The sequence below is a fragment of the Hemitrygon akajei genome, chromosome 14 (genome assembly GCF_048418815.1).
Source record: "Hemitrygon akajei chromosome 14, sHemAka1.3, whole genome shotgun sequence".
NCBI lineage: Eukaryota > Metazoa > Chordata > Chondrichthyes > Myliobatiformes > Dasyatidae > Hemitrygon > Hemitrygon akajei.
Window position 1 is genome coordinate 4,864,145 of NC_133137.1, and position 25,300 is coordinate 4,889,444.

Consider the following 25,300-nt stretch of genomic DNA (forward strand, 5'->3'; position numbering starts at 1 on the left):
CTATCTACAATCATTCAACACCTTCTGACCCTATGCCACCTCTTTCTAATGATCTAGAGTCATTTTTTCCCCCAACAGAGCCATGACACTCCCTCTGCCTTCCCGCCTGTCCTTTCAATATAATGTGTGTCCCTGGAGAATAAATTCCCAGATATAATCTTCTTTTAGACATGAATCAGTGATACCTTTGCCATCATACTATAAGTTCATGAACCTTGTTACGTATACTGCGTGCATTCCTCTATAACACCTTTAGTCCTGTATTCACCTTTATCAATTTTGTCCACATCTTATATTACAATTCATCTTGTATACTGCAATTTTTCCATATCAACACCCTCTCCTTGCTCAGAGTCTCACTACACATTGCCTCTGTTTGTAAACCAGCTACCTCATCTTCAGCACCATTGCTCCGATTCCCATGCCCCTGCCAGATTAGTTTAAACCCACCCAAGCAACTCTACATAAAATTAACAACGAGGTATTTTTAAGATGAGTCCAAGATGGCTACCGACCAGCTGAAGTGCAGCGAGGCACTTTTGAATGTTTTTAAAAGCACTGCAAAGAATATCATGTGAAAATGAAGCCCCGCACGTGTTCGTCAGGAGGGAAGACATGATTGAGTTCATAAAAAAGTCAAAAACAGAAGAATTCACGGGTTAATAAACAGTGAGTGAAAAAACAGAAATGCTGTCTACATCAGAAAGATTGACACATTTGATTACACAAAAGATAACTAGAGTATGTATACTGAGCTAAATGAACAATATTTTGAAGTAAATGAAATAGCCGATGAGAAACAAGTACCAATTTTGCTGAGTGTATTGGGGTTAAGAGCATACAGTTTGCTTTGAAGTTTGACTGCTCCAACCAAACCAGCATAAATGAGCTTTGCTGATATTGTCAAAGTAACGCAGGGACATTTAGAACCAAAGGCATTGTTGATTGAAAAGTGTTTTAGGTTTCATTAGTGGAATCAAATGGAAGAAGAGTCCATTTCTGCTTACTGGGCTGAATTGAAGAAATTGTCTGAGCATTGTTAGTTCAATAATGGACTCTATTATACACTGAGAAGTCAATTTAGTTTGTTCAACTTACAAGAAAGCATTCAAAAACATCTCCTAACTGAAGCACAGCTTACATTTAGAGAGCAGTTGAAATGATTGTTTCAATTAAAACCACAAAGAGAGACAACTGAGTTGCAGTCAATTGAAAGTGAGCGTGAACAAAGTTGCAGTGTCTGGATGGAGGCTGACTTGGCCGAACAAATTGTATCACCATTGTGATGGGGCTCACATACACCAGCCCCATGCAGATTTAAAGGTAAAACTTGCAGAAAATGCAACAAAGTAGGACACATACAAAGAGCATGTCAGGCAGACAAAAATAATTGGACTGCACAGGGAAGAGAAAAAGCTAAAAAAACAAGTTTCAGTTTCAAAAACAATGCTACTCTGCACATGTTGATGAAAAATCTGATAATGAGGCGAGTGACACAGGACTGTGTAGCCTTAAGATTTATAATGTGAAAATTAACAATGCACAAGCAATATGACATGCTAGACAATAGACAATAGGTGCAGGAGTAGGCTATTCAGCCCTTCAAGTCAGCACTGTGATCATGGCTGAGCATCCATAATCAGTACCCCTTTCCTGCCTTCTCCCTATATCCCTTGACTCCACTATCTTTAAGAGCTCTATTTAACTCTTTCTTGAAAGCATCCAGAGAATTGGTCTCCACTGCCTTCTGAGGCAGAGCATTCCATAGATCCACAACTCTCTGGGTGAAAAAGTTTTTCCTCAACTCCGTTCTAAATGGCCTACCCCTTATTCTTAATCAGTGGCCTCTGGTTCTGGACTCCCCCAACATCGGGAACATGTTTCCTGCCTCTAGCATGTCCAGACCCTTAATAATCTTATATGTTTCAATCAGAGCCCCTCTCATCCTTCTAAATTCCAGTGTACACAAGCCCAGTTGTTCCAATCCTTCAACATATGACAGTCCCGCCATCCTGGGAATCAACCTCTTGAACCTATGCTGCACTCCCTCAATAACAAGAATGTCCTTCCTCAAATTTGGAGACCAAACCTGAACACAATACTCCAGGTGTGGTCTCACCAGGAGCCTGTACAACTGCAGGAAGACCTCTTTGCTCCTATACTCAACTCCCCTTGTTATGAAGGCCAATATGCCATCAGCTTTCTTTACTGCCTGTTTTACCTGCATGTTTACTTTCAGTGACTGGTGTACAAGAACGCCTAGATCCCGTTGTACTTCCCCTTTTTCTAACTTGACACCATTCAGATAGTAATCTGCCTTCCTGTTCTTGCCACCAAAGTGGATAACCTCACATTTATTCACATTAAACTGCATCTGCCCTCTCAACCAACCTGTCCAAGTCACCCTGCATTCCCCTAACATCCTCCTCAGATTTCACACTGCCACCCAGCTTTGTGCTATCTGCAAATTTGCTAATGTTACTTTTAATCCCTTCATCTAAATCATTAATGTATGACTACTGTAACTTTGCCCTTATGACATATATTTTCTATCTCCCATTCTAACCTGCAGACTACATCTTTAGTACAGGTAGGGGGTCTGTATACAACTCCCATCGGGATCATTTTACCTTTGCAATTCCTTACCTCTATCTACAATCATTCAACACCTTCTGACCCTATGCCACCTCTTTGTAATGATCTAGAGTCATTTTTTCCCCCAACAGAGCCATGACAATCCCTCTGCCTTCCCGCCTGTCCTTTCAATATAATGTGTGTCCCTGGAGAATAAACACCCAGATATAATCTTCTTTTAGACATGAATCAGTGATACCTTTGACATCATACTACAAGTTCATCAACCTTGTTACGTATACTGCGTGCATTCCTCTATAACACCTTTAGTCCTGTATTCACCTTTATTAATTTTGTCCAAATCTTATATTGCAATTCATCTTGTTTACTGCAATTTTTCCATATCATCAGCCTCTCTTTGCTAGGAGTCTCACACGTTGCCTCTGTTTGTAAACCAGCTACCTCATCTTCAGCACCATTGCTCCAATTACCATGCCCCTGCCAGATCAGTTTAAACCCACCCAAACAACTCTAAAGACGATTAATGATGAGGAATTTTTAAGATGAGTCCAAGATGGCAACCAACCTGCTGCAGTGTAGTGAGGCACTTTCAAATGTTTGTAAAAGCGCTGTGAAGAATGTCAAGTGAAAAATGAAGCCCCGCACATGTTCGTCAGGAGGGAAGACATGATCAAGTTTTTAAAAGAAGTCAAAAAAAGAAGAATTCGTAGGTTAATAAAAGAAAAAGCTAAAAAGTCAAGTTTCAGTTTCAAAAACAGCGCTAAACTGCACGTGTTGATGAAAACTCTGATAATGAGGTGAGTGACGCAGGACTGTGTAGCCTTGAGGTTCACAATGTGAAAATTAACAATTGACCAGCAACATGACTTATGCTAGAAGTGAACAGCAAATTAATGAAAATGGAATTGGACACTGGCTTAGCTGTCGGAATCAGAATCTGATTTAATATCACCAACATATGACGTGACATGTGTTAACTTTACGACAGCAGTCCAATGCAATATATAATGGAGAGAGAAAGAACTGTGATTTACAGTATCAATATACATATTAAATATTTAAATTAAATAAGCTGTGCAAAAGAATAGAAATAAAAAAGCTGCTCTTGTCAATCTACAAAATGAGTTTGAACTGAATCTGCTGATATTCATCTGAGAACTTATACTCCTGTGGGAAAGACATCTAGAACAATGAAATACAACAACCAACAGGCCACATTGAGCTTGTATGTGGTAAAAATAGAATGACCAGCATTGTGGGGGCATGATTGGCTGTGACAACTACAACTTGATTGGAGCTCCATCCAACATTTGCATGTCACACATGTGAAACAGGGACACCTCTTTTTCCCTTATTAGGGAGAGAGAGAGAGAGCGCCTGTGGTATGTCGAATACCAAGTGAATGAGTAGTCTTTGGGGTACTACAAGACTTTCTTTATTGATGCTTTGCTGCTTGGTGGGGGCATCGATGCTTTTTTGCTGATGGGGGGGTCGTTGCCTTGCTGCTGTTTATGCATGGGAGGGGGAGTTGGGGAGGCTTTGAGGTTCTAACATTTAACTGTCATTCATTCTTTGGGGCATCCTCTGTTTTTGTAGATGATTGTGAAGAAAAGGAATTTCAGGATGTATGTTGTATACATTTCTCCGACATTAAATTGGACCTTTGAACCTTTACAGAAGCGATTCCCGTACCTTCTCTGCAACGAAGCCAACTGAAAGCAAAGTAAGGAAGGTACTGGATGATGACACAACTGTCTCTACACTGCACAACATGAACCTTTGTCAAACAGAGGGCAAACAGGCTTTGGTGCCAACCTCTGTCCCTCTGATTGGAAAACATATTGGACCAAGGAAGGACCATTCTGCTCAGAGGAATCACGATTAATAGGGGAGTGCTCCACTAATGCTTTTTCTTCACAGACATCCACATAAAAACAGAGAAGTGCCCCAAAGAATGAACGTCAGTTAAATTTGAGAACCCCAATGTCCCCCGCAACTCCCCCGCCTGTTATATCTTGTCATTGGGAAATCATCTTTCAAATGGGCGTCGACATGGTTAACTGCAATGGTAACATGCCATGACTGTTTCCATATGTCCCTCCATAACTCTGCTCCCTATAAGGGACACCCAGTACCAGTATAAGACTGCTGGTTCCTTTGGGGCAACCATCCAGCAAACCATCGCCAACCGCCCAAAAATCAGAATAAATCCAGTTTCCTCAGGTTCCAGCATGATGTCAGTACACACTGCACACTGACTCGACCCAGCAGAGCTAACCTTCTTCAGAACTTGCCGGGTGAGAGGGTTAAAGGCAACAGCCTTCCATCAACGACAACCATCCTTCCATATCACAGAGCCGTCGGGGAATCGGGCGTCCGCTGCTGATCAGGAGTCAGAAGGCCAAAGGGAGCACCCCAAGTGAAAAAAGTCCCCTTTGTTTTATAAAATGTTTTACAAAATGTAATATAGCACAGAGCTGCACTGATCGGGGCACTGGAGGGTATCCAAATCCTGACTTGTGCCTTGTAGATGGAAGAAAGTCTTTGGGCTGTAAGAAGTGAATGACTGACTGCAGAACGTTTAAATTCTGACATTTTTTTCTAACTGCTGGTTAGTGGCCCTTATTTAGTTTTGGGTCAGTGGTGACCCCACAATGTTGATGAAGGAGGAAGAAAGTGATAGGAGTGGCTTTCTGGATTTTTTTGGAAATGTTTATTGTCTGATACCTGTGTCTGTGAATGATACTCAACGACTAAGAATTTCAGTCTACAGAAAATGGATCCAAACTGACAAACAAAGGAATAGACTTCTTCTCTTCACCTCAGGACGTAACAAAGTCTCTACATGGTAGTGAGCAGTCTGTACACAGCATGATCCCATTGGAATCATGACCAGATCAATTATCGAAACTGGAGGTATCACAGTATCATAAGGATCTTCTCAGCTCTTTTGTAACAGTTCCCTCCACCTGAGAGCTCAGTCTGACACCTCAGGAGAGAGTGAACTCCTAGGGTGAGGTCAGGCTTCCCTCAGGACCGCGGTGGAACATCACTCTTGCAATTTGTGTTAACGTCACTGCAATGGGTCTGAAACCTCAGAGTCAGAGGCAAGATCCAAGGCTGATGCTTGGGGCCATGTTAGTGGTGAAGGGCTGGGGATCACCAGGGACTCTTCAAGAACCTTGTCCGCAATGCTTCAGCTATCATTGTGGTGTAGATCTTCATTGGATTTGTTATTTTAATGTCAATCTGTGTCTGACACCAGTTTAAAAGGACCCATTGACTCTAGAAATGATGAGGTCATCATAATAAAATACAAAAGCCCAAATTACAACTTATATTTTAAACAATATACAGAGCATTGACATAAAGATAGAATATTACACATACTATATAGATAGAAGCTGAAATACTAAAGTATAAAACTTACTTTCATTCCTTCACAGTCCAAGGCCAATATGTTTAAAATAATGCATGATTTCAAATATGTTTCTTTCCAGACACAGATAACCATTGAGAGAATTTTATCTGTGCGTGTGATCGTAAGGCAGCCATCTGCTTCTCGAACGCAGAATACAACCCTGAGCATTACTTCATAGATCAGTCCCGCTGTAAATATGAGTTGCTCGGTCCATGTGTTTACAACTTCCCTTGACATTGAATGACAAATACCTTCCTTCCAAATTGTATCATCCATTTTATTTCCAGGAAATCTAAACACCTTTGATCTCCATATTTATATGTGAATGTAATCAAAAATCTCATTTACAATCATCACCCTTCATCTTGTTCTCACAGTCTAATGCTATCTGTGCCATTCGGGAAGCTAAAGACCTTTATCATTTCAACCTTCCTCCCAGTGAATGTACATTCTTCTTGTGAATTTCTTCCCATCATTTTAGAAAATAAATTCTGGAATTATCCATATCCATTTTCTGCAGATCCTCTCCAGCACTTGGGAATCTTATGGAACAGCTAGATACTTATCCCACTGGGACGTTGTTCATTCGCTCACCCAGGCTTCCTTTAAAACCTCATCTGTGGAAGCTGAGAAATACCTGTTCAGTTTCAGGTGAATCCTGCCATTGGATGATCCACCACATGTACCAAGGCAGTTCTCCACAAGCTGTTTCGAATTAGTGCCAATCGTCTAAAGCCAAAAATGATTGTAGGCACTGGTAACACTAAGGTGTTGGATGTCTGTCTCCTATAATCTACTAACACTGATATGGCAGCATTTGAACAATTTAATGAAATTGACCACCTTGTATTTTGACCTTAGGATCAGCCAATGAAGAGAAGATGTTGTTTCCATTCATGTACATCATGAGCAACAAGGGTCTCAGCACGAGTCCCTGCAGAACAACACTGTAATATCTCACCACTACACTCTGACGTCCATGTGCAAAGCAATTCTGAATTCAAACTATTAAGTCACCATGGATCCCACATGTCTTAATCTTCCAGAACAGGTTGGCATGACCATAAGGAACATTGTTAAATACTGTTCTAAAGTCCATAGACAAAGTTGAAATGACCATGAGGAACATTGTTAAATACTGTTCTAAAGTCCATGCAGACAACGTCCGTCATCAATCACCTACATCTTCTCCTTAAGATATCAACACTAAGTCAATGCAGACTATAGCTAATCAAACTCTGTTTATCCAAATTCTTACTTATGGAAGAGAATCCGAAGGGTTTCTGTAGATATATTAGGAGCAAAATGATAACAAGGGACAATATTGGCATTTTTGTTCAACACTGGCTCATCCAATTGCACCTCACCCCTCCTGTCGCTGTTGGCCAGTCTCTCTCCAGGCTGCCTCAGTATACCTGTGGATCTGTCCTCATCCTGCCCTCTACATTTATAGTTCACTGAATCACCACTGGCTGTTTGAAAGTCATAACCAGAAAATTTTAGGCAATAAAATTTAACAAAAGAATTGCTTATCCTGTGGTGTTCTACACTCATGTAGTGTTAATATATCACAGTAAAAGCAGACTGCTAGAGTCCTCTCCCCTTCGCTCTCCTCCTCCTACACACTCATCACCATCATGGGGGTCAATCCATTGACAATTTATGTGAAGCATGAGCTCAAGTCACTGACCAGCTCTCCCCTCCTGTCTGCAGTAAAACTGTAGCTCACAGATTAAAACCATAAGTACAATTTCACTGTCATAAATCATCAAACCTGCAGCTCTCCCTCTGTTCTAACACTCACATTCCCCAACCGTCCTCAGCAAACTGCACCACCCACTTCCCCTTCCGTCTCTGCTAACCATTCTTGAAACAATTATTCAAGATTCAAGATTGATTGTCATTTCCAGTACACAAGTGTAAAGGGGAATGTGAATCTTACCACATCACAATCACAACCCAGAACATTAAATGCTACTTCAGTATTTACAGAGGGTGACTTTGAAAATGTTTGGGTGTGATGAGAGTTTGATCAAATTACAAGTTCACAATGGGCATATGGGGGAAATATTAATGAGGAAAAGGACATTCTTCAATAACTTACATCTGCAGAGAACAACAAAACTGTGTTTCCTCTCTGTCTGCCTCCGTCTAAACGCATTCATTCGTTCAGAAACGTAGAAAGCCAGTGTCACACACTTTCCATGCAGTGTAAAGAGTCAGGAGGTGATCTGAACTGACCCAACCTGAGCAGGTTTGTATTAACATTGAACCTGGGGAGCTGGTTAGGAGCCTAACTATGGGATGTGGCTGCTGGGAACCAGGAAGTGTGGGGCTCAGACAGGAGCGTCGAGAAGATTTCCTTGAAATCATGTGGGCACAACACACTGGAGAAGTGACCAGTGTTTACTTTTCCTGTACAGACAGGCAGGCGCTGCAAACCGAACATTACCCTCTGTACCGTCACTGGGTTACACTGAAGTCAACTGCGTCCCAGTACTGGCAAATATCATTACCCCACCCCCACACAACCCCCACCCTCAGCAGGGACACCTTCAGCCCCAGCTGCACCGGTCTGTGATCTGTCTATCGTGATCACTGCAGGACAGAAGGCATATCCTGATCACAGCTCACATCTCAGAAACCACCACTGGAGAGGCTCCAGCAATGTACCTTGTTCAGAACGTGATGCAACAAATTCCCCAACAAAGACCACATCACAGACCCAGTGGAACAGATTTCTGTCCTGAAAGGGACACCACGCAGGAAAGGAATACATTGTCATGTTCTTCAACAACTCAAATCAACATCTCTGAGGATCTAATCTGGTCCCAACATATCGATGCAGTTATAAAGAGGACAAAACAGCGAGTCTTCAGGAGTTTGAAGAGATTTGGCATGTCAGCAAACACATAGAAACATAGAAAACCTACAGCACGATACAGGCCCTTCGGCTCACAAAGCTGTGTCGAGCATGTCCTTACCTGAGAAATTACCAAGGGTTACCCATAGCCCTCTATTTTTCTGAGCTCCATTCTCCTGTCCAGGAGTCCCTTGAAAGACCCTATCGTATCCACCTCCACCACTAAAAACTTCCCCTGATATCTCCTCTGTACCTACTTCCAAACTCCTTAAAACTGTGCCTTCTCATGCTAGCCATTTCATCCCTGGGAAAAAGCCTCTGACTATCCACATGATCATGCCTCTCATCATCTTATACACCTCTATCAGGTCATCTCTCATCCTCCATCACTCCAAGGAAAAAAGGCTGAGTTCACTCAAACTATTCTCATAAGGTATGCAACCCAATCCAGGCAACATCCTTGTAAATCTCCTCCATACCCTTTCTATGGCTTCCAAACCCTTTCTGTAGTGAGGCGACCAGAACTGAGCACAATACATCAAGTGGGATCTGACCAGGGTCCTATGTAGCTGTAGCATTACCTCTCAGCTCCTAAACTCAATCCTACAATTGATAAAGGCCAATGCACCATATTCTTTCTTAACCACAGAGTCAACCTGCGTAGCACTTTGAGTGTCCTATGGAATCAGGCCCAAGATCCCTCTGATCCTCCACACTGCCAAGAGTCTTAATATTAATATATATTCTGCCCTCATATTTAACCTACCAAAATGAACCACTTCACATTTATCTGGGTTAAACTCCATCTGCCACTTCTCAGCCCAGATTTGCATCCTGTCAATGTCCCACTGTAACCTCTGACAGCCCTTCACACTATCCACAACACCCCCAACCTTTGTGTCATCAGCAAACTTACTAACCCACCACTGGTGACCAACCTCCATACAGAATTTGACCCGTCTACAACCGGTCTTTGCCTTCTATGAGCAAGCCAGTTCTGGATCCACAAAGCAATGTCCCCTTGGATCCCATGCCTCCTTTCTCAATAAGCCTTGCATGGGGTACCTTATCAAATGCCTTGCTGAAATCCATATACGCTACATCTACTGCTCTTCCTTCATCAAAGTGTTTAGTCACATCCTCAAAAAATTCAATCAGGCTCGTAAGGCACAACCTGCCTTTCACAAAGCCATGATGACTATTCCTGATCATATTATGCCTCTCCAAATGTTCATAAATCCTGCCACTCGGGATCTTCTCCATCAACCACTGAAGTAAGACTCACTGTTCTATAATTACTTGGGTTATCTCTGCTCCCTTTCTTGAATAATGGAACAACATCCGCAACCCTCCAGTCCTCCAGAACCTCTCCCGTCCCCATTGATGATGCAAAGATCATTGCCAGAGGCTCAGCAATCTCCTCCCTCACCTCCCAAAGTAGCCTGGGGCACATTTCGTCTGGGCCCAGTGACTTATCCAACTTGATGCTTTCCAAAAGCTCCAGCACATCCTCTTTCTTAATATCCTAATTTCATTCTTAAGCTGCTTCCTGCTGGACTTATAATCTTCTAGATCTCTATCATTACCTAGTTTTTTGAACCTTTCGTCAGCTCTTCTTTTCTTCTTGACTAGATTTACAACAGCCTTTGTACACCACGGTTCCTGTATCCTACCATCCATCCCCTGTCTCATTGGAATGTACCTATGCAGAACTCCACACAAATATTCCCTGAACATTTGCCACATTCTTCTGTACATTTTCCTGAGAACATCTGTTCCAATTTATGCTTCCAAGCTCCTGCCTGATAGCTGCATATTTCCCCTTACTCCAATTAAACACTTTCCTAACTTGTCTGTCCTATCCTTCTCCAATGCTATGGTAAAGGAGATGGAATTGTGATCACTATCTCCAAAATGCTCTCCCACTGAGAGATCTGACACCTGACCAGGTTCATATCCCAAAACCAGATAAAGTACAGTCTCTCCTCTTGTAGGCTTATCTACATATTGTGTCAAGAAACCTTCTTGAACACCTAACGAACTCCACTCCATCTAAACCCTTCATTCTAGGGACATACCAATCAATAGAGGTCCTTGTCAAAATAGAGTCAAAAGCGGTCCTTCTGCAGTTGTACAGGGCCCTGGTGAGACCACACCTGGAGTATTGTGCTCAGTTGGCATCTCCAAATTTGAGGAAGTACATTCTTGCTATTGAGGTTCACGAGGTTAATTCCCGGGTTAGCAGGACTGTCATAACCATATAACAATTACAGCACTGATACAGGTCATCTTGGCCCTTCTAGTCCATGCCAAACACTTACTCTCACCTAGTCCCACCGACCTGCACTCAGCCCATAATCTTCCATTCCTTTCCTGTCCATATACCTCACCAGTTTTACTTTAAATGACAATATTGAACCTGCCTCTACCACTTCTACTGGAAGCTCGTTCCACACAGCTACCACACTCTGAGTAAAGAAATTCCTCCTCATGTTACCCTTAAACTTTTGCCCAACTCTCAACTCATGTCCTCTTGTTTGAATCTCCCCAACTCTCAATGGAAAAAGCCTATCCATGTCAGCTCTATCTATCCCCTTCATAATTTTAAATACCTCTATCAAGTCCCCCCTCAACCTTCTACGCTCCAAAGAATAAAGACCTAACTTGTTCAACCTTTCTCTGTAACTTAGGTGCTGAAAACCAGGTAACATTCTAATAAATCTTCGCTGTACTCTCTCTATTTTTTTGACATCTTTCCTGTAATTCGGTGACCAGAACTGTTGAAAGATTGGAGCGACTAGGCTTGTATACACTAGAATTTAGAAGGATGAGAGGGGATCTGATTGAAACATATAAAATTATTAAGGGTTTGGACACGCTATAGGCAGGAAACATGTTCCCAATGTTGGGGGAGTACAGAACCAAAGGCCACAGATTAAGAATAAAGGTAGGCCATTTAGAACAGAGTTCAGGAAAAACTTTTTCACACAGAAAGTTGTGGGTCTATGGTATGCTCTGCCTCAGAAGGCAGTGGAGGCCAATTCTCTGGATGCTTTCAAGAAAGAATTAGATAGAGCTCTTAAAGATAGCAGAGTCAAGGGATATGGGGAGAAGACTGGAACGGGGTACTGATTGTGGATGATCAGCCATGATCACATTAAATGGTGGTGCTGGCTTGAAGGGCTGAATGGCCTACTCCTGCACTATTGTCTATTGTCTATAATATTTGGGGAATTAAAATCTCCCACCACGACAACCCTGTTATTATTACACCTTTCCAGAATCTGTCTCCCTATCTGCACCTTGATGTCCCTGTTACTATTGGATGGTCTATAAAAAATACCCAGTAGAGTTATTGACCCCTTCCTGTTCCTAACTTCCACCCACAGAGACTCGTAGACAATCCCTCCATGTCTTCCTCCTTTTCTGCAGCCGGGACATTATCTCTGATCATCAATGCCTCACCCCCACCTCTCTTGCCTCCCTCCCTGTCCCCTGCCCTTTCTGAAACATCTAAAGCCTGGCACTTGAAGTAACCATTTCTGTCCCTGAGCCATCCAAGTCTCTGTAATGGCCACAACGTCATAGCTCCAAGTGCCGATCCACACTCTAAGCTGATCCGCTTTGTTAATAATACTCACTGCATTAAAATAGGCAAATCTCAAACTATCAGTCTGAGTGCGTCCCTTCTCTATCACCTGCCTATCCTCCCTCTCGCACTGTCTCCAAGCTTTCTCTATTTGTGAGCCAACCACCTCTTCCTCTGTCTTTTCAGTTTAGTTCCCAACCCCCAGCAATCCTAGTTTAAACTCCCCCCAGTAGCCTCAGCAAACCTCCCCGACGGGATATTGGTCCCCTGGGATTCAAGTGCAACCCGTCCTTTTTGTCTAGGTCACTCCTGCCCCAAAAGAAGTCCCAATGATCCGGAAATCTGAATCCCTGCCCCCGCTCCAATCCCTCAGCCACACATTTATCCTCCACCTCATTCTATTCCTATACTCACTGTCACGTGGCACAGGCAGTCATCCCGAGATTACTACCTTTGTTGTCCTGCTTCTGAACTTCCTTCCTATCTCCCTGTAGTCTGCTTTCAGGACCTCCTCTCTTTTCCTGCCTATGTCATAGGTACCAATACGTACTACGGTCTCTGGCTGCTCTCCCTCCCACCGCAGGATATCGTGGATTCAATCAGAAACATCCCAGACCCTGGCACCTGGGAGGCAAACTACCATCTGTGCTTCTTTCATGCATCCACAGAATCACCTGTCTGACCCCCTAACTATAGAGACTCTATCACCGCAGCCATCCTCTTCCTTTCCCTACCCTTCTGAGCCACAGGGCCAGACTCTGTGCCAGAGGCGTGACCACTGTTACTTTCCCCAGGTAGGCCGTTCCCCCCCAACAGTACTCAAGCAGGAGTACTTATTGTTCAGGGGGACAGCCACAGGGGTGCTCTCTAGCCTCGGACTCCTGCCCTTCCCTGTCCTGACTGTTACCCACTTGTCTGTCTCCAGTGTGACCACCTGCCTATAACTCCTTTCTATCACTTCCTCACTTTTCCTGACCAGACGAAGGTCATCGAGCTGCATCTCCAGTTCCCTAACACAGTCCCTAAGGAGCTGCAGCTCGACACAACTGACACAGATGTGGCCGCCCAGGAGGCTGGGAGTCTCCCTGACTTCCCACATCTGACACCGAGCACAGAACACCAGCCTCACACACATACTTCCTGTCTCTATTCTACACAGGCAGCCTAACTCACTTTAACTCCTTATCGCCAAAGCCCAGTTGAGCCAAAGACTTCCTACTCTGTCTCCCTCTACTCTGTAATCCGCTGTCTCCTTTTAAACTCTTCTCCCTATTCTCACTGGCTGACGACCACACGCTTGCGCAGTCGTGCCCCGATCAAACTGCTGAAGAAATAAACCTTGAATGCTTGCTGTCTATTTTCTATCTTTTCTCTCATCTCTCTATCTGTATCTCTCTCCCACACCCTTTCCTTCTCTACTTTCTTTTTATCTTCATTTCTCTCCCTTTCTCTCTTCATATCTCTCTCCTTCCCCTTCTCTCCTTCTCCCTCTTTCTCTCCCTCTCCCTCTCTCTCTTTCTCTCTCTCCCTCTCTCTCTTTCTCTCTCTCTCTCTCCCTCCCTCGCTCTCTCTTTCTCTCTCTCCCTCTCCCTTTCCCTCTCTCTATTTGCAACTCCATCGATTGCACAGCAATCAGAAGCTACAACAGGAGTGAATCCTTGCACATGCTCTCGAAGTCACCTACTTCTGTTCTCTTCCATGAAAATACCAGGTGACAGGCATCAGAAGCTTCAGGACCAGAATCAGGTTTAATATCACCGGCCTATGTGGTGAAATTTGTTCACTTTGCAATGCAATACATGATAATTGATTAGTGGGAATTCGGGAATGGTGCGCTGACCTCAAAACAGGGCACCCTGCCTGGAATTTGGAAAGATGTCAATGTTTGACGTAATCCAGACTCATTGTGTTAAACAGCCTGACCACCTCCAACTGTCCCCATTGGCTGAGGGACCTCTAAGGTCCCCTTTAACACTTTCCCCTCTTGTCTTAATTCTGTGCCCGCTAGTTTGAGAGAAGGCAGCATCCATCATTAAGGAATCCCACCACCCAGGAGATGCCCTATTCGCACTGTAACTGTCGGGAAGGAGGTACAGAAGCCTGAAGGCACTCACTCAGCGATTCAGGAACAGCTTCCTTCCCCTCTGCCATCTGATTTCTAAATGGACATTGAACCCATGAAAACTACCTCTCTACTTTGTTATTTCTGTTATTTGTACTACTTATTTTACCTTAACTATTTAACAGACATACAGATACCAAATGTAACTCAGGTTAATTCTCTATATTTATTGATCATGTATGGCATTGTACTGCTGACGTAAAGTTACGACATATGCCGGTGGATTTAACCTGATTCTGATTCTGACCCTGTAGTACAACCCCATTAATGTGATCACTGCCTTCTTACTTCTGGTTCAGTGTTAGAAATTCATTTGATACTCTACTTGTTGATAAGCGCATGGGTGGTATTGGAATAGGTGAAGGTTTTGTCTGCGTTGTGCCCGTGGGATGGAAACACTCCAAGAGAAGTCCCAGCCTGTGCTTCCCATCCTTTGACTGGTTTTCCTCGTTGTGGTTCATGTGGTGTGATACAAGAGTGAGACGCCAGGCATGTTTCAATGCTCTCAAATCAGGTTTAATTGATTATATAAGATACATGCCCACCACCTGAATATCATGAGTGCCACCAGCAATGTCATTGCAAACAGTCTCCGAGTATAATCACAACTGGCTTTCAAAGTGCAGCTTCTAATCATTATTGTGTTTAGACGCCCTGTAAGGAACCAACTAAGCATCTGATATGGGCCATCCCAAGGTTTGCATCACTTTGATGTGAACAGATTTTTCCTCAGGTTCCACAGCTGAGACTTTAAGGAAAGCCTGGCTTGAGGGAATGATTATCATCTCAATTCAATTTATTCATCGTTGATCAATGGGATTCCCAGGTGCTGCAGCATTGATGTTTTAGTGAAAATATGGGCAAAGTGGACATGTTACATTCAGATTTTGATTTATAAAGTAATGGGAAGAGTCTTTGAAACCAGTATGTGCTTTCATTGGGAGAAAGATTAAAGTGATGAAGATCTTTATCTTTCTGAGTGGCACAAATAATGTAAGACAAGCTAAGGAGTGTTGGATTTAAATCAGATTATTGATTATAGTAACATAGTTAATATGGAGTTCAAAGATGTTTGAGCTCCTGGAAATAAAATAGATGACACAATTTGGAAGGAAAGTATTTGTTAGATAAGGTCAAGAAAAATCATAACCACATGGTCAGATCCATCTATTTGCAGCGAGATTTACTGATGCCTTTATTCTTTTTGTTGTAATTTGCTTTTGAGAAGCAGATGGACGCCTGTCGATCACACTCACAGATAAACTTCCCACAGACATCCTTACCTGAAAGGAAGCACATTCAAAATAATCCATTAAGATATTTGCCTTGGATAATGAAAGAATGAAAAATATTTTTATATTTTAATAAATCTTGATATTTCAGCTTGCATTTATATAGTATGTGCAAAGTTCTGATATTTATATTAATGTTCTGTAAATTGTTTAAAATACTAATTGTAATTTGGGTTTTTAATTTCATTGTGATGACCTCATCATTTCTAGAGTCGATGGATCCTATTCAACTGATGTCAGACATGCATTGACATCAGAATAACAAATCCTATGAAGATCTACACCACAATGATTGCTGAATCATTGTAGCAAAGATTCTAGAAAAGTCCCTGGTGATCCCCAGCCCTTCACCACTGACGTGGCCCCAAGCAGCAGCCTTGGATCTTGCCTCTGACTCTGAGGTTTCAGACTCACTGCAGTGACGTTAACACAAATTGCAAGAGTGATGTTCCACTGTGGTCCTGAGGGAAAAGTGACTCCATCTCTCTCTCCTGAGATGATAAAGTGAGCATATTTTTGACCTCTCAGGTGAGGAGATTGTATGTGACAAAAGAGCTCGGGAGAACCCTATTTAATGTGATCAGAATTGTCCCACAAATATCAGCTTAGAGATTTTATCTGGTCATGATTCCATTGGGAACTTGCTGTGAACAAACTGGTCACAGCATTTCCATTGCATTCTGTAAAATGGTGAGGCAAAGTGACGCAAAAATATTCCTCCTTTTGTTATTTTATTCTATTAGAACTCACTCACCTTGTGTTGCAGGTGTCTCGTTTGGGATCATGAACATTGATATTCTTCCTTTTTGTTGGTATCAATGCTATCAGATGGTACTTACTCATCAACAGTGCTCAGTTCATAATTTGCTCTCTGCATATGATCCAGCAATATCTGGGTCCTGACCACTAGCTGGTGAGTAACATTGATAACACACAAGTGTCAGACAATAACCACCTTCAAATAAGGAGCAAAATCTTCAAATAATGAGCATAATTCAGCCATCTTTCACATGCATAGAGTGATAAAGATAATACAGCATAGAGCCAGGCTTTTCGGCCCAGCTCATCCATGCTGACCCACCTGTCTTTCTATGCTAACCCTTCTGCCTGTGTTTGGGCCAGATCCCTCTGAAGCTTTCCTTTCCATGAAGCCTTCCAACTATCTTTGTAATATTGTAATTGTACCATCTCCTTTGCACCTTCTACATACCCAGCAGCCTCTGTGTGAACTAGTTGTTCCTTTTAAATCTTTTTCTACTCCCACGTTAAACCTAGACCTCTAGTTTTAGACTTACCTACCTTGGAAAATGGCTGCGATTGTTTATTTTATCTATGCCTCTCATAAATTTAAAAACTTCTGTAAGGAAACTCCTCAGTCTGCGGGACCATGTCAACGACCTTGCTAAGTTTCATGGACATTCCTGCCCTTCAATCATCAACATGACCTCTCCAAAAGTTCCATCAAGTTAACACAACACAACTTCACAAGTAGAAGACTATGCGAACTATCCCTCATCAATCTTCCAGATCAAAGGTTGGTAGATGCTGCCTCTTCAAATTTCCTCTGGGACCTTTCCATCCACTGATCTTCAGTCATTACCATCTCTTTGGCCCCAATATCAGTGTTCTGGAATCAGAATGTCACAACTGGGGCTGGTTGAAATTTTTTTCAGTTAGTATGTGGGTTGGTTTTTTCTCAGGTATGCAGTCTTCCTTGGATTGCTTAGGTTTTATGTCCCATAAGGTGCCTCAGGAAGAAGGCGTCCATTATTAAGGACCCTCACCACCCAGTACATGCCCTCTGCTCATTGTTACTGTCAGGAAGGAGGTGCAGAAGCTTGAAGGCACACACTTCAAGAACAGTTTCTTTCTCTCTGCCATCTAATTTCTAAATGGACTTTAAACTTATGAACACTACCCCATTAATTTTTTTAGTTCTTTTTTTGTACTATGTACTTAATTTAACTATTTAATATACATATATATAATTACTGTCATTCAGTTTTTTTCTGTATTTATCAGGAGTGGAGAGAATGAGCAATTTCAAGTTCCTGGGTGTCAATATCTCTGAGGACCTAACCTGGTCATTACATATTGATTCAGCTATAAAGACCATAGAAACATAGAAAACATACTGCACAATACAGGCCTCAGCCCATAAAGCTGTGCCCAACATGTCCTTACCTTAGAAATTACCTAGGGTTACCCATAGCCCTCTATTTTTCTAAGCTCCATGCACCTATCCAGGAGTCTCTTAAAAGGTCCTATCATATCCGCCTCCATCACCGTTGCCGGCACCCATTCCACTCACCACTCTCCGCATAAAAAAATTACCCCTGACATCTCCTCTGTACCTACTTCCAAGCACCTTAAAACACTGCCCTCTCATGCTAGCTATTTCAGCCCTGGGAAAAAGCCTCTGAATATCCACACGATCAATGCCTCTCATCATCTTATACACCTCTATCAGGTCACCTCTCATCCTCCGTCGCTCCAAGGTAAAAAGGCCGAGTTCACTCAACCTAATCTCATAAGGCATGCTCCCCAATCCAGGCAACATCCTTGTAAATCTCTTCTGCACCCTTTCTAAGACTTCCACATCCTTCCTGTAGTGAGGCGACCAGAACTGAGTACAGTACTCCAAGTGGGGTATATAGATAGATAGATAGATAGATAGATAGATACTTTATTCATCCCCATGGGGAAATTCAACATTTTTTCCAAAGTCCCATACACTTGTTGTAGCAAAACTAATTACATACAATACTTAACTCAGTAAAAATATGATATGATATAGCTGCAACATTACCTCTTGGCTCCTAACCTCAATCCCACGATTGATGAAGGCAAATCCACCATATGCTTTCTTAACCACAGAAGGCAAGACAGCAGCTATATTTCATTTGGAGTTTGAGGAAATTCGGTTTTTCAACTAAAACACTCAAAACTTTCTCCAAGTGCACTGTGGAGAGTGTTCTGAATGGCTGTGTCACCGTCTGGAAACGGGAGATGGCTACGGCACAAGATCGAATTAAGTTGCAGAAACTTGTAAAATTAGTCAGTTCCATCATGTGTACCAGCCTCTGTAGTATCCAAGACATCTTCAAACACGATGCCTTAGGGAGGCAACGTCCATTATTAAGGACCCGCATCACCCAGGACATGCCCTCTTCTCATTGTTACCATCAGGGAGGTGGTATAGAAGCCTGAAGACAGACACTCAGTGATTCAGCAACAGCTTCTTCCCCTCTGCCATCTGATTTCTGAATGGACATTGAACACATGAACACTCTCTCACTACTTCTTTATTTCTGTTATTTTAAACTACTTGTTTGAACTTGATTATTGAATAGACATGTATACAAAAGAAAAAGCACCTTGTGCTTTCCCGGCATATATGATGAATAAACTCTTCCTGGGCTTCCAGCTGGGTACCAGTATTGATTATCACTGATGTTTTGATGACATCAGTTATAATTGATACCTGTACCTGGCTGGAAGCCCAGGAAGAGTTTATTAGACATATATACTTAATGTTACTCAGATTTTTCTCTATATTTATTTATCATGTATTATTTATCATTGTACTGCTGCCGTAAAGTTGACGAATTTCAGAACATATACTGGTGATATTAAACCTGATTCTGATTCAGATTCTAATTATTTTATTAGAACTCACTCACCTTGTGTTGCAGGTGTCTCGTTTGGGATGATGAGCATTGATAAGCTCTCCTTGCCTTTAACATTTTTATTCAGTTTGGGTAACTGAATTAGCACAGGATTTTCTATGTCTTTCATTGTCGTTGTTGACTTGGGGTTATTGTTTTGCCCGGGCACTGGGGCTGTTCTGAATTCCTATCTGCTCCAGGGTGTATGTCAGGGGAACTGGCCAACCCCTCTTTGCTCAGTCATTGTGGTTCCTTGTCTGGTGAAACTCTGACCAAGTTCTTCTGTGTGTCTGAGTGATTTCTGTTTGTCAGGATTCTGCACAGTTTGCCTGAGTTCTTGTTAGTTTTCTTGGTTACTTTGTCTTAAATATTCTGTTTTGTTTGAATTGCCACAGTCTCTGTGATTCCTGCACTGGAGTTCACCAGTGACCCTCACATATAATTGACCAAGATGCATTAACCAGTGATTACAAAAGCAGGTCACAAGTTAAGCATCACATAAGAAATGATTGATGTCTTACTGCCTGAATCCTTTCCACCATCAACCAGGAGTGGGATATTCCCCAGTCCCTGGATGAGTGCAGCTCCCAAACACAGAAGGAGCTCGTCATCACTAGTGACAAAGGAACTGATTTCATTGCAACTCTGTCTGTATAGATGGAATACAAAACAAAGCTTTTCACCGTGGCCTGTTACCTGCGACAATAATAAACCAAATGAAACGATCTCTACCAATATCCACCATCAGCATTCTGTGCTATTGTATAATTCAGCAGCCAGTGTATCTCAGCTAAATCTCCCAGACCAATAACCTTTACCATCTAGAGGGACAGAGATCAGTTCACATACAGGTCTCTGCAAGTCTCACACCATCCAGACATGGAACATAACCCATTCCTCCATCATCACTGGGTCTGAATGCTGGAGCTGCACCACAAGAGCATTGTGGGAGAACCGTCACCAGGGCGACTCTAGTGGTTCAAGATGGCAGCTCACCAGCACCTTCACAAAGGCAACGAGGGATGGACAAAAGATGCTGACCATGGAACCAAGGATAAAAGTAAGGCAATGAGGCACTCTCCAATCATACTCACTTTTGCATTCGATTTTCCCGTTTGTGCAGCTGTACTTGTATAACTTCATTTTGGGTGCACTGAAGATTTTACACTTCATTTTTTTCTTAGCATCATCATAACAGTAGTCGTGTGTCTGGCAGCACCTGTAAAATCACAGATCACACTTAATTAAAAACTCATGGACTAGAATTAACAGAACACTGTTACAGCAGCTTCCAGTGTCACACACTTCCCATGTAGCGCTAAGAGTCAGGGGGTGACCTGAGCTGAGCCAAACTGAGCAGGCTCATATCGACCCAGGGAGCTGGGTAGGGGCTTCACTCTGGGATGTGGAATCAGGATTTGTGAGGACTCAGGCAGGAATGTGGAAAAGAATTCCTGCAAGTGACGTGACCACAATAGACCTGAGAACGTGACCAATGTTTATTTTTTTCCCTTGTTCTATGGATCGTGTGTGCTCACCACCCAACAATATTCAACAGATTGATCGACCAGCTGGTTCCCCTCTCTCCTTCCCTTCCTCGCTCTCTCGGTAAGGTAGCCACTGTGTCATGGTTCTCTCTTGTGCTGCCATGATTGAACCCCCTGTTGAATCCTCCAGAAGGACAGAATCCTCCCTGGGAGCAGCTGCCCTGTCCTTGGTGTGTTCCACTACACAGTCCTGATCTCCTGTACAGACTAACACCAAACACTACCCTCTACCATCACTGGGACTTCAGTGAAGATGCAATCTTGCTGCCTCTGACAATCAATGAGAACAGTTCTTTGTCCCTTGTCTCCAGTGGATGGTAACTGGCTCTGTGGAGACCTTCTGTTCACCTACTTGTCAAGCTCATCCACTGGTGTCCCAGATCCACCAGTTCCACAGTAACAGCCGTAGTTATTGAACTGCATTGGATTCACACCTGGTATGGCACATCTAATCATTAAACCGAACTGAATGAGGTTCCTGGACTCAATGGAAGTGCTCCCAGCACCAGCTACATCAGGAGGGAGAGGAACAGACAGACACAAACAGGTTAGAACATGAAGCAACCAACACGAGAACAAGGCTCACTCGAGGAGAGATTCCCTACCTGAGAGCAGAAGGAGGACAAACAGCCCCAGCATTGTCGTTTGCTCTTCTCCGTCCTAGAAATCACACTTGTCCCAAAGCTCACTCCATCCCTTTTATAACTAGTCTCGGTAAAGAGTGAGATTCAGTTCCTGGTGCACATCATGGCCACTGATAACGTAGATAAGATGAAGACAAACAGTTCTGTTGATACAGCTGGTCTCCATTTGACTGGACTGGAGAGACAGAGCCAATCCTGACAGCTTCTGGGACTTCCCAGTGGGAGCAGTTGCAGTGTGTGTGTGTCCACATGTGTGTTGAGTGTGTGTCAATTTACGTGTGTGTGTGTGTTTGTGTGCATCTCCATGTCTGTATGTGTCCACATGTGTCAATTTACATAAATGTGTGTGTGCGTTGTGTGTGTGTGTGTGTGTGTGTGTGTGTGTGTGTGTGTGTGTGTGTGTGTGTGTGTATGTGTATGTGTCCGCATGTGTGTTTGAGTGTGTGTCAATTTACTTGTGTGCGTGTGCGTGCCCACACCTATGTGTGTCCACATCTGCGGATTTACATGTATGTGTGTGTGTGTGAATTTACGTGTGTGTGTGTCCACGTATGTGCTTGAGTGTGTGTTAATTTACATGTATGTGTGTGTGCATGTGTGTGAGACTGTGTTCTATTATGAGTGAGTGTAACTAATCCAAATGCGTTCAAGATAGGTCTCACTGATTGAGACATCGACACTAAACAGAGGCCATGATAGTGGGCGATGGGCTGGAATTGTCACGGCATGGATTCTCGATAATCGGTATCACAATATGGGGAAGATGAGGTGACCACCTCTGAAAATGAGACGAGTCACTGTGGGACTTGCCCTGCGAGTTCCATGAGGAGGTTTCAGGACCAGAGATTGGAAAATGATAAGACTGAAGACCATTGGAGTTTTGTCTGATTTGGGATGTCTGGATGGAGTCTGCAGGACTAATAACCTCCAGCATTCCTACAAATTTCAGACATTAAGATATGTGTCGTGCCTCAGCCATTATGCAATCTTCTTTTTCTTTGATGTGTTTGTTTCAATTCACTGAAAAATTCAGCTTTTAACGGTCTTCCACCATGTCGAATGATTCCTGGTGTAAAGCACCTGCATGAGTTTTTGACCTTTTCCCCCCATCAAAAGGACACAATTTTTTTATTAGTTAGTTATCTATACTAATCAATTCAGAGGAATTGATATGAATTCCAATCCAGTCACGTACAGCTCCATATAAACAGTTCCCCATACATACTGGATATTAATAAAATGCAAATCCCTCATTCTGCTGAAGAAGATCTATAATCTCATTCCATGTAAATGCACACACCTGCTGAGCTTTATCTCACTGAACATAAGTGAGTGGTTCTGACCAATAATAACCAGAATTTGTACTAAAACAACCCAAGTTGAAGTACTGGGCTTTTGGCTGACTGATGAGAAAATGTTGATTTACAGTGGGATGAATGAGTGGGAAGGTGGGAGTTGTCGGGGTGTTGGGTTGGTGTTTGAGGTAATGGGTGGAACAGGACATAAGCTTTATATCCTGCTTCACCCCAACTCCTGAGCACAATGTGAATCTCGACCAAATGGGTCAAAAGTTAACAGCATTACTGTCATGGAATGGCAGCTGTAGTGATGACAGAGACTCATTTTCTGTCCCCTAAAGGTTAAGCAACTTTCAGGAGTGAAAGGGAAGAGTCACGGAGGGATGGAGAGGGGGGTAGTGCTCTTTCTGGGGATTGGTGAAAATGATGGTGTCCCCAGTGAATAAAAGAATCTCTCCCACCCTACTTACTCCAGTTCCACTTTCCAGAGAATGTTTGGGGACTGAATCAACACAACCCCCTATACTGAAATGCAAAGTGCATCCATTTCTGCACACTCAACAATGACAAAGAATTATATAAAACTAAAATTAAAGGTCAACAGTAATTCTGATCAGAAGCATTGAACAGCGTCTAGAACATCAGTGATCTCTCCCATTCAGGATGAGGGGGTCATCTTGATGGACTGCCTCAGGTATCAGCGGAGTTGGTTTGCTGGGAGACTATCTTGTCTCACATAGGACAGGAACATTCCTCTTGTTGCTTCTTCCAGCTCCTCAGCCAATATATTGTCATCACCTCCCTCCCCTTCCCTCAGCTTGCTTTACCTGACTCTCGAGGCTGCGAGAGCTGGTATCCCCTTCCAGTCAAGTCCTCTTGTAGGATTTCCTCCTCACTCGTTCCTTCCCATGTTTGACATCCCCGTGTCCTTCTTCTGCCTTTCACTGTATAATCCCCACCCCGTTAAAATCTGCACTGTGGGTCTGACACAAAACTATCATGGCCCTGTGGTGACATCCTGGCTGTCCTCGACGATCCATCCTGGAAATTGTCTGGTAGGTTCACTGGCTTGTGGAAAGTATCCTGACTGTGCAGAAACATCAAACTGCAGAGAGCAGTGGTCTCAGTCTAATACATCATGGACTCACTATCAGTAGTATCTACAGGAAGTACTGCCTTAAGAAGGCAACATCTATCATCAAAGATTCACACCACCCAGAAACACGCCATCTTCTCACAGCTACATCAGGAAGGAGGTACAGAGGTCCAACACCACCAGATTTAGGAGCATTACTTCCCTTCAACCATTTTCTTCTTGACCCGAACAGTGTAACTCATCAGTACCTCAGTATAGTCACACCATGTCCACGTTGATCACTTTACACCACTAGGGACTTTATTCAATTTTCTCTCTATTTGTGTTCTTTCTTGTAATACCTGTGTGTGATTTCTCTTTCATTTATTTGTCTGGGGGACTCCTGTGATGGATTTCACTGTCCAGGCTGCTTCTCTGATGCTGTGAGCCCATGGCACCTGTGCAAGTAAATATTTCATTACACCTGTACATGCAAATGCTTGTGCGTATCACAATAAATTTACTAAAGATATCGTTCGTGTTGGGATCCATTAGACATTTCCCACTCTCCCCTGTGTGTGTCTGTTCCCCAAATCTGTAGGGCTGATTCGGTGATCAACAGTGCAGAGTTGGGAGGGAAGGTGTGAACGTTCCCTGTAACATGGCGGCCTGGAGTCTGGGTACGACCTGGGGAACCTGGAATCATGGGACCGCACTGAGTCCAATGACTACTGCTCAGACTTCAGCCAGCCACTCCCACCCACATCTTCTCTTCTCAGTTATCCTCTTGCTCCTGGTATACTGTATGTATAGAATGTCTTGGGATTGTCTTTAATTCTACTCGTCTAGAACTTTTCATGGCCCCTCCTGTCTTTCCTAATTCCCTTACTGCATGATTTTCTGGCTTCTTTATAATCCTCAAGGGCTCTCCCTCTCTCTCTCTCTCTCTCTCCCTACCCCCCCCACTCCCCCTCCCCCCCTCTCTCCCCCTCCCCCCCTTTGTGTCTGTGTATTGGGAACACAGAGTGACCAGTCAGTAAACATGGAGGGTGTCTGTCTGTGTCTGTGTATTGGGAACACAGTGACCAGTCAGTAAACATGCAGGGTGTCTGTCTGTGTCTGTGTATTGGGAACACAGTGATCAGTCAGTAAACATGCAGGGTGTACGTCTGTGTCTGTGTATTGA

General features: G+C 43.1%; 1 protein-coding gene across 1 annotated transcript; it reads right to left on the bottom strand.

The window, feature by feature from the left end:
* Window positions 1–15,084: 15,084 nt before the first annotated feature.
* On the bottom strand, window positions 15,085–21,840 carry LOC140738248 (phospholipase A2, major isoenzyme-like). The gene is made up of 4 exons (XM_073065400.1): window positions 21,703–21,840; window positions 21,450–21,606; window positions 20,645–20,769; window positions 15,085–15,873 (listed from the first exon to the last, which is right to left on the bottom strand). The coding sequence occupies exons 1-4, from the start codon at window positions 21,734–21,736 to the stop codon at window positions 15,758–15,760; spliced, it is 432 nt and encodes a 143-aa protein (XP_072921501.1). The 5' UTR covers window positions 21,737–21,840; the 3' UTR covers window positions 15,085–15,757.
* Window positions 21,841–25,300: the final 3,460 nt, after the last annotated feature.